This window comes from Alligator sinensis, unplaced genomic scaffold, assembly GCF_000455745.1.
Source record: "Alligator sinensis unplaced genomic scaffold, ASM45574v1 scaffold337_1, whole genome shotgun sequence".
Classification (NCBI taxonomy): domain Eukaryota; kingdom Metazoa; phylum Chordata; order Crocodylia; family Alligatoridae; genus Alligator; species Alligator sinensis.
Genome location: NW_005841927.1, coordinates 614,839 through 624,818, shown reverse-complemented (window position 1 = coordinate 624,818; position 9,980 = coordinate 614,839). Strand labels below are relative to the sequence as shown.

General features: G+C 51.5%; 2 protein-coding genes across 2 annotated transcripts in view; both read right to left on the bottom strand.

Moving 5' to 3' along the window:
• Nucleotides 1-3,517, bottom strand: part of GPN2 (GPN-loop GTPase 2) — a 6,322-nt gene extending 2,805 nt beyond the window's left edge. The window contains exons 1-3 of the mRNA XM_006019371.2: nucleotides 2,979-3,517; nucleotides 1,279-1,435; nucleotides 900-1,060 (exon numbers count right to left, since the gene is read on the bottom strand). Of these exons, the coding sequence (XP_006019433.1) occupies nucleotides 900-1,060; nucleotides 1,279-1,435; nucleotides 2,979-3,383 (723 nt within the window). The 5' untranslated portion in view covers nucleotides 3,384-3,517. The remainder of the gene's footprint in view (nucleotides 1-899; nucleotides 1,061-1,278; nucleotides 1,436-2,978) is intronic.
• Nucleotides 3,518-3,643: 126 nt separating this feature from the next.
• Nucleotides 3,644-9,980, bottom strand: part of GPATCH3 (G-patch domain containing 3) — an 8,830-nt gene continuing 2,493 nt past the window's right edge. The window contains 6 exon segments of the mRNA XM_025198628.1: nucleotides 3,644-5,583; nucleotides 6,551-6,678; nucleotides 7,096-7,217; nucleotides 7,881-7,940; nucleotides 8,231-8,405; nucleotides 9,966-9,980. Coding sequence (XP_025054413.1) covers nucleotides 5,370-5,583; nucleotides 6,551-6,678; nucleotides 7,096-7,217; nucleotides 7,881-7,940; nucleotides 8,231-8,405; nucleotides 9,966-9,980 — 714 coding nt within the window. The 3' untranslated portion in view covers nucleotides 3,644-5,369.

The window sequence follows — 9,980 nt, the reverse complement described above, 5'->3', positions numbered from 1 at the left end:
CACGGAAGAGTTGTAGCGAAATGAACTCCCAGTTCCCTGCTCCGGGTGCTTTAAGCTGCGTTTTCCTCCCGCTCTGCATACTGCTCTACATCATTTACAAGCGTGTCTGATCTGCCCTCTGTTCTCAGCCCTGCTGCTTTCAGAACTGCACTAGGGCTCTCAGAATTGCAGCACCTCAGCTTTTGCCTTCTCATTCAGGATCTTTATGTTTTGGATTCTCCAAATCCCTTCCAATACTCTGTGCATTTTCCTTAGTATTTTTCTCTGCCATCTGCTTTACTCTCTCTGGCATTTCTCTGTCCTCATTGGCATCTGCAATTCCTTCTAGTTTAGTATCACCGGAGTTTCACTGGCACCCTGTCCAATGCCTTAGGCTGTTACTGAAGGAATTAAGTAGATGTGGATCTAAAATCTATCTGCATTGCCCATATGCGTCTATGTCAACACAAGTATTGTTCTTCAATGCTGTAGAAATAAGCTTGTGAATCACAGTTCTGCCTGATACAGTCAAGATTTGGGGAAAAAAGCTAAAACGTGGACAAGTGTTTTTAGGCAGTGTCCTTTATTGGACCAACTGTATGTTGTGATAAAGTCGGACAAACTTCTGAATGCAAGGCATGACCTGATGAAGAATGTCTTGCATTTGAAAGCTTCTCTTACTCTATCCCAACCATGGAGTTGGTCCAATAAAAGATATCGCCGTAAGAAATTCTCGCCTCTCATATAATCCCTGGACCAGCATAGCTACAGCGTCACTCTAACACAATGTGCACGGAAACCCAAGGGGTTTCCTTTTAGTAAAGAGCCAGGCCACAGTACTGACCTAGGAAGCTAATGAGTAGGGCAGCTCCAGTAAAATACTTCCCATCATTTGCAATCCATCCCCTAGGCTGAATTACCTGGACGTTGAGCGGAACAAAGGAGACCAGGCTGTAGTCCTCAATCACCTCCACCAACTTCTCATTGAGGCGACGATAGTTCTTGAAGAAGGGATCAGAAGCTAAATGGTCTACGAGGTAAGAGAGGTCCAGCACCTCAGTGTAGTAATCCAGGTTGAAGGCTACAAGGAGAAATCAGAGAAGCAGCTTCAGAACCCCTGAGCCCACTCACCTGCAAAAGCCAGTGCATTTCACAAGAACCCAAGGAATTGTTATAATTTTTCCCTGTACACCATTCCCATCTACCCCAATAGAGAAGTGAGCACATCTCTAACAAGGATCAGCCCCAGAGAACTCCCCCCTTCTCTCTCCCCCACATCCCCTTCTCAAGGGCTCTTACCAAGTTTGCCGTACTGCTCTATCAGGTCCATCTTTGAAAGGATGTTAACATGAGGCAATTCCACATGCAACATAGTGGAAAGAGAGGTGCAAAGAACAGAGATGAACTTGCCAGGATCCGTGCAGTAATGAGAATCCACCAAATGAACTGCAGCCAGCTGCAAACAGAAACAAAGGAGAAACAGTGCAAGATCAGAGGCCTGCCAGAATTTGGGATGCTTGAGAAGGGGGCACTGGGATACAAAAGAAAGGAAAATTAATCCAGACTCTGGGGTTATAATCAGATACCAACACAACCAAAGTTATCAGTTAGGTCCTTCCTAGATAAGAGGATGTATAAGTATGCAAAACTATGACTACCAAACTGAGGCTGCTGTATAGGTTACTGGCCTGTGTACTGGACCACGAGATGCATTATAGAAATTACCAGGCTTTTTCACCAGGATTACTGGAAGAGACAGTTAAACTTGCAAGTGCTCTTGCACCCCAGACCCCCCTTTTCACTTGCTCTGAACTTCCTTCTTCCGCGGATGCGATTGCTAAAGTCTGTTCTCTGCCCTAACAGAGGTTTTGACAACTGATCTGAGTTAACTCTACTTCTGATGTATGGGACCTAGGTAAAGTGCTCCACCTTCACCACAGAACTATTAGTTCACGCACAAATAATGCAGTAACAAAACCATTTTTAAATCAACCTCCTCTAGAAAGTTTTTTAATCAGCCTCTTCGTGTTTTTTAAATCAACCACTTCTAGCCCCGAATGCAGTTTGAAAAAACACTTACTAAATCTAGTCACAGACAACCTGATTCATCGTGCTAACAATTTCGTTTCAGATTTTACCTCATCATACATCACTGCTCTAATGCGCAGCTCCCTATTATATGAAGCTCAATCGTGTCACAGTTGTTTTCTCTTCCTTAATCTACGGGGTAGCGAAGCTTAACACTTCTGAAACGCAACTCAGAAAGTCACAAGCACTCAGCTACGCAAGCCCATCGCGCTAGAGCTATGATTTTTCACCTCTTTGCCCAAAAGGAAAGTAAATACAAAGCACCAGACAAATGCAAAGTGGAACGTGTTGATTTGAGCACACGCAAGAATGCACGTGTCGAGTTTCTCCGTAACAAGCTCAACGTTACCTCCTCGCTCGCACGGTGTGGTTGCACATTAGCGGTCTGGCCAGTAATCCCAGCTACCAGGCACGTGCGAACCAGGTAGTTTCGGAGGTGTCAGTTACAGCCACATTGGTCTAAGGACACAGGTAGACAAGAGTCTTTGGGTAAACGCGATATCACATTTACCCAATTTATCAGATGCGAGACCAGCAAGTTTGCTTTGTTACGGGAACCTTCGTACCTGCGTTTCCCTGTGTGAGCGCGCGCAACCTGCGTCGAATAAAGACGAACATGCAATTTTCACCCCACGTGTGTCACCTGAACGAGATCCCGGCTCCAAATCTCGGAACAAACGTTTTAATTTTTAGCCGGGGGCTCCACACTCGCCGGGCGTAAAAACCCTCCCCCCTCCCCCAAGCCGCGACGGCCGCCGGGGTAAACCGCGCGTGCGCCTGGGAGTAAAGCAGACGGCTGGGAGGAGAGAACCGCGGCAGTGTTGTTGATGCGTCTACAAAACCCTCCGCAAAGGGACTCGGCCGCTTGGCAGAAGGCGAGAGGTGACCGGCGCCGGCCCCGCCACGCGTACCCTGAAGCCCCAGGAGGCCAGCCGGCCGAAGACGTTCCTCAGCGCGGCGTGGTGGGTGTACAGCTCCACCTGCCCGGGGCAGTCGAACAGCACGTAGCGGCCCCGCAGCGGGGCCAGCCTGTCCCGCAGCCAGTCCGCGTTGGCCTCCAGGTACTCCATGCAGTAGAGGAGCCCGCCGTTGGGGCCCAGCTTCAGGTGCTCCATCACGTCGCGCAGCGTCACCAGCTCCCCGATGTCGGCGGCGCAGGGGTAGGGCAGCGCGTCGTTGGCCGGGTCCAGGTTCACCACGGCCACCAGGCGGCCCAGGGCGGCCAGCAGCTCCCGCATGGCCCCGCAGTACGTGGTTTTGCCCGAGCCCGGCGGCCCGATGACGGCCTGCCCGAAGGCCAGGCCGGGCTGCGCCATCTCAGCGCATCCCCGGGGCTGAGGGGCGCCGAGACCCCGCCGACTCGTCGCACTCACCCCGAGTGCAACCCCCTCAGCCGCTTCCGGCGGATGTCCTCGCCGGGCGGATCCGGGCGGGCGAAAGGAAGCCGGCAGGAAGGTTCCGGCCGCACTTCCGGTGGGTGCGCGCGCTTGCGAGGTCCGGGCAAACCAGAGGAAGTAGGCAGGAAGGTTCCGGGCACACTTCCGGTGGGTGTGCCTGCCCCAGCGGGTCCCAGCAAATGAGTTCCGGCCGCACTTCCGGTGGGTGTAGCCGCCTGGCGAGTCCGGGCGGGCGAGAGGAAGCGGGCAGGAAGGTTCCGCCCCGCGGCTGCTGAAGAGAAGGCCTGGCCATAAGCCGCCGAGGCGCGGGCGGGCTTTGGCGCCCCCTGGCGGCTGGAGTGCGGGAAGAGGGCGAAGAGTATCACCAGGCAGGGGTGTCTTGGCCTGGCCCAACCCTGCCCTAGACCCAGGGAATCCATGCGGGAAATGAACTGGCACAAGCTTCGTCTCTGTGCTGCAGGGGTGTAGGTTGCCTGGTCTCTGTGCTTGCATTCACATCCACTTCCACCCCAGCCCCTCCAGCCGCAGTGCGCGCATCCAGGGAAAAGCCACCATCCCATGGCTCTGGCTCCTGCTCCGTGCTGCAAGTACCTGCCTGACCCCTGATCCAGCCCTGGCAGGGTCTCCCCTGCTCCCATCCAGCACCAAGCTGGAAGAGGCTCCGAGCAGAGAATACGCTGCAGCTCGAGGTCACGGGCAAGCAGGTATCTGAAGCCAGACAAAGGAAGGTGGCAGCAACTAGTTTTTGATAAACCTATTTATTTAGAGTAGAGCAATACCCGGGGCCAGGGAGCAGAGACCAAATCTTCCTGTCACACAGGTTAAATGGGAAAATGGCCCCTAGAGCACTGGACTCTCATTCAGAACTTTGTAGACCTTAAATGCTGGAGGCTGCAAGTGAGAGAGGAACAGGAGGAATAATCCTGGTCAGACTCAGGTCACTCTCCCTTCCAGCCTCTGCTTTGTGTGACACAGGAAACCAGGCATGGTGGACAGATGGCCCAACCCAGTAACTGGCAATTCTTATGCTCTAAAGTGCTGGTTGACTCTAGAAATGGCACTGGAATAAGGGAAAATTAAATAAACAGGCATAGCCCCACTCACAGCAGCTGGAGCTAGTGAAAAGGAGATAGCAACTCAACAGGCACAGGCTACAGCCTTCCTAGGTAGATGCTGCTGGTGATTAGTTCTTAATGCTAGAGACCAGAGCCACAAGCAGCAGATTAGGGGGGTTCTTGGTGGAAGAGAAGCTGCAGCACTAGGCACAGGGCAGAGCCTTGTCCATACCTGCACAGCTGTGTAAAGCGAGTCTCAGCAGGGGCAGGTGCTGTCCAGGTAGGGACCAAAGCTAGTTCTCACTGTGAAAGGAACCTCACTCCTCTCAAAGCAGTTTGTCTTCAACAACAGAAATAGCAAAGTTTAAAAAAAAAAGGGATGTTTGCTCCAGTGACAGTTATGTTGAGCACACTGTGTTGCAACAGTCCTCCAGAAGCTTACTGTGCTTAGGTGGCCTTGTCTGTACTAGTTCCTTTCTGGGATATCAAAAGAAAAATAATCAGCTTGTGGCTAAAGATTTGGGTTCAGGTCCTTTGTCTACTGCCATCTCATTCCAGGAACCTTAACAAGCCCACCGGCAGCTCCACACAGCAGTCCTGAATGCTGATACAAAGGCACAAGTCAGAAACAACCCCAGGCTGAACAGAAAAGGGTCAGAGAGCTCAGCTGGGTGACAGGAATACTTTCCCTGGTTCCACATAGACACTTTTCATGCACAGAGACACACACTTCTGTTAAAAGTCTGGTAGTTTGCTTTGGTTCAGACCAGGCAGAAGCTGGTGTCCAGGTACAAAAAGGTTGTTATTGTTACATGAAGGGAGTCCCAAAGTCTCTATTCGGTGGTTGCTCTCAAGAGGCGCCAGGGCTCTTCTGAGCACTGTGCGTCTCTCGGACAAATGCCACGTCCCGTCTGTACTTCATGGCAGTGGGTGGCTGGCATCTGAATAGCTCATCCCAGGTGTCCTGGGGCTGTGGCTCGTCATACACCGTTGAGATGAGGATGTGGCTGTCTGGGCGAGGTTTCTTTGCCTTGCTGAAAGTCTGCAGTTTCTCCCCGTGGTACCTGTGCAGAAGCAGACAGATAAGGAACGTTAACATCAGTGGAATTAAGTACCAGTGAGCAACAGGCAAGACCAGAGCTGGGCCTGGGAATGTGCACTCTTGTACAAATCCTGGCTGCCATGGACTGGCAAGTGATTCCACCTTGCCTACCTTGGACTGAGCCAACACCTTTAAACAGCCTACAAAGCAGGCATGTTTGCAAAGCGTTCACACGTGGGAGGGGCAGAGAAGCTTCAGGCCGAGCCTGAGCTGACCCTCTAGGTCCGCACACAGCCAGTGGGTTGCCTTCCTCCTTGGTGACCAGGGCAGAGGTCATAGGCTTAGAGCAGAGGCTGGCAACCTACGGCCTGCAGCCGGCCCACTAACTGGTAACATTAAAGACTGTGGATGTCAGCAGTAATACTGCAAGGGGGGGTATGGGTACGGGTCTGGGGGACTTGAACTGGTAACCCGGCTGTCACCATTAGGACTAGAGACAGCAGTTGGGTCACAGTCCAAGGAGGCTGTCATGCAAGCTGCGTTCTCTCAGCTCCAATGCTTCTTAAAGGCTTTCAGCTCTGCCCACTCCCCCATATGGCAGCAACAAGTTTACAAAGCAAGAAACCCCAGGATAGTTTAGGCTTCACCGGCTCACTGCAGCCAGTTCACTTCTTGACCGAGAGCTGCCAGAGAACAAGGGCCAACAGCAAATGCTGCACCTCTCAGCTGGAAGGGTAGAGCAGCTCTCCATTCAGCTTCAGGTGCTCAGGCTGTACTCACAGCACATGCAGGGGCCCTGCTAAGAGGGAGCACATCTCAAAGTCCCTGGGATTCCTTCCAGTTCATGCTTGCCTCAAGCCCTTGCCGTAAGCCACCACTCACTATGAGTGTTTGCCCAGTGGGGTACAGGAGGTGTGAGAGCAGAGCCTGTGGCCAGAGCGTTCTGGCTGTGAGAGCTGGGGGAGGGGGAACCAGGTTGCTGCACTTACCCCAATCCTCTCTTGCACCTGGGATTCTGACCCTCGTTGTCCAGCGCTTCTGCCATTCCCGAGGTGCTGCTGCCCAGGCCCTGGCCCTCCATCCAGCCCTGCCTCTCTAGCACCTTCCGGCCAATCCCCTGGAAGTAAAACCCCTTCATTAACTCTTAGTGATTCCAGAGAGAACATGCCAGATAATCAGCTGGAGTAACTCCCCCAGGGTTTGTGATCCTACCTCAGGGCACAAAGCTTTAGGCAGAGCCTCTTGTTCAGGGCCTACAGACATGCCAATGCAGGCTGTTTGCGTGTCATAGGAACAGGAAGAGCCAGGCCCAGACCAACTCGGTTTCCAGCCATTACACGGAGCTCTAAGACCCTGCTGTCCATGGTCAAACCCATCTGTATAGCTCCCACAGCCCTGACAGGGGCTAGTGTTGTTCTCCTGGATTAGTTGGGTTGAACACTTTGCCCAAGGTCCTCCAGCCTCAAGCTCTCACCGCCTCACCTTTACTGGTCTCCTGCACAGCCACAGAGTAGCAAGAGACTTTCAGTCTCACCTTGGTATACTTCTCAAAGGTCCCAATCCGTTGCCCTGCAATGGACTCATCCTCCAAGCCGTCCCGCAGCCTCTGCTCAAGCCGCATCCGCATCAAGTCCCGAGCATCTTTATCACCTCCATCTGGGGAAAAAACACAAGGCCCTCAGAACAGAGCTGCGAAGAGAAAGCCACGATATTGCCAGCATGTTTCCTAGAGGATGCAGCAGGGCAGAAACCTTCACCCAGCCAGAGAAATGCTGTTCCAGCTGTTTTGCTACATCTTTCAAAAGGTCTTAAATCCAAAGAGTTTATGCTTGGAGAGGACCCCAATTTGCATAAAAGCGCACCACAGGGTGTTAATCTTTGGGAAGGGTCAGGGTCTTATAGGAGCACATGCATGACAAGCCAGCCCTGTGCTTTAGTTGCAACTTATTGGATTCATATCTACCATGAGCTGAGGCATCTGGACTGTTATAGGAAGTGGCACAATGCGAGTCCTTGGTAGATTTAACATCTGCCCAAGGTGTGCGCCATGGAGCAGGCTTGATACTCTTTCCTCTTGCCAAACTATGGCCTCACTACAGATTTCTGTTCCAAGGTCCCAGCCCATCTGAGCTTGCTGTAGCTTCAAACACTGCTTGATACTCAGATCCCCCATTTTCTTATAGAAGCCAGGGAGGAAGCAGTTCTGACTCTCTGTACTGGGGAGTCTCTCAGCCTTAGAGCTCATCTCAGAATAACTGGAGGACCCCTGCCAGACCTGCCAAGAGCCACCTCTACCTTGCAGCATATTTCAGCTGTTACCTTGGTCATAGTAGATGCTCATGTCCACATCCCAGTCATCTGCTGTCTGCTCATCAAAGTCTGGCAAGAAAGAAGCATTGGTCTGTCAGGTGACTTGGAGAGAAGCCCATCACAGGAACAACATTCAGCCAGGAGCACAAGCCCGCCCCACCCCCAGCTCTCATCCCTCCAACCACAACATAACTTCTCTTCTCCAGCAATGGAGACACATGGAATATTACAGATCTTGCAAGCCAACATACATAGAGCTCTCAGATGGACTGAGAAGGGCCTGCCAAGCTGGGTGTTCAGCCACTCGCTCACAGCCAGCCCAACTCTTCAGTGAGAAGCAGACATACGATTGGCCTTACCTCCTTTCTCTTCCTGCCAGTACTGGGCATCGGTGTAGAAGACCAGCCCCGAGCCCCCCTTTTCCCACTTCAGCTCAATCTCCTCTTCGTAGAGCCGCTCCTCTGCACGCTCCTGCTTGGTCACATCCTCATGCAATGCTTCGTGCCGCTCCCACTCCTCGCACCGGTCATCGTCCTGCAAAGGAACAGGGACAACAGAGATCCTGGCCTGGGTGATCACTCCATCCTCTCCCTCGTACCCAACCAAAGGCACTGCACTTCAAAGTGACACGGGTATCCTCCTACAATGGCTTTTAGCAGTGTCATTCCAATTATTCCACTACAGAAGCAGACCAGTAAGTGAAGCTCGACTGTTACAACCTTAAACCTCTTCCTCAGGACTAGAGAGGGTCCTGGCTAAGTGGGTCTTGCCCCTCTACTCAAGGCCAGACCAATCATCATATCTAGGGTCAAGAAGGAATTTTATCCCTTGGTCAGATTGGTATGGACTTGGGAGTGGAGGTAGAAATTTGCCTTTTAAATTAACAACATTTATAGAAGCGGGACATAGTCTGCTGTGGTCCCCCTGCTGTCCTTGTGGCAGGCTGTTATGTCTTGCACTGTGTCAGGGTTGATGGTAGTCTTACAAGAAGTTTATATTATGGATTATACAGGATGGCTTGTATAGAGCTGATCCTGCCTCAGGCAGTGGGTTGGACTACATGAACTCTACAGGACTCTTCCAGCCCGACTTCTCTATGATTTCCATGATGTTTAGAGCTAGAGCTGCTTATCCCCACTTACATATACCCAAGAGCAGACAGATGGAACAGCTGCATCTGATGCAGACTCCTGAGTGGCAAGTCTCCCATCTGCTTTCAAAGGGTTTTAAAATTACCTCTGTCCACAGCCTAAGAGCCTTCAAAGTCAGCTTATGCTGTGTGAGAGCTTAAACACTTGACCACATGCACCCTCTCAAATGCTTTTAACAATAGAGGAGTCCACAAATACACAAGGATCCTTATCAAAAGAGGCAGCCACATTCTGCACAGAGTTGAGAACGGAAGCTCATTAATTCTCATGAGCCTGATCCTTTAAGCAGATGTTATCAATTCCACAAACAAAAAGCGACTTTCCATTCATGTAATGTGGTGACAACAGCCAGACCAAATCAGAGACCCTGGTGCTCCTGGAAGGAAGGTCACTTCAGGGACACATAGTGCAAGGTTTGCCTTGCAGCCGAGGTGACATTTGACTGGTTTCACATTCTGTTTTCCAAATACTTCAATGCTCACACCTCTTCTGTAATAGCAGCAGAGCCAGGCTGGCTTTCCCCAGGCCAGTCTCTGTGCCTTTCAGAGCTCCAGCCCCCCAAACCTGGACTCAGTCTGGAGTTCCAAGCACAACACAGCAAGTGTGCTGCAGCTTGAAAAACTCATCCTGGTGGATTTAACATCAAATTTCATTACCTAAAATCAAGGTAAAAATACCACTAGAAGTCCCCCAGCCAGAGTTCCAGGTACAGATGAGGGCATAGTATTACAGGATAAATGTTCTCATGCACGATGCAGCTTAGAGTGGGTTTAAACTGGCTTTACGCTGCAGCAAAAGTGGAACAGGCATATGGTTTAAACCAAGTAAATCTACTCAGTACTGAACATCCCTTCAGACAAACTCCCCAGAAAGCAGCAGGGCTCTTCCCCTGTTGTTCACAGGCCTGGCTAATCCAGCAATTTGATAGGAGAAATCTACTTACATCGTCCGAGTGAGA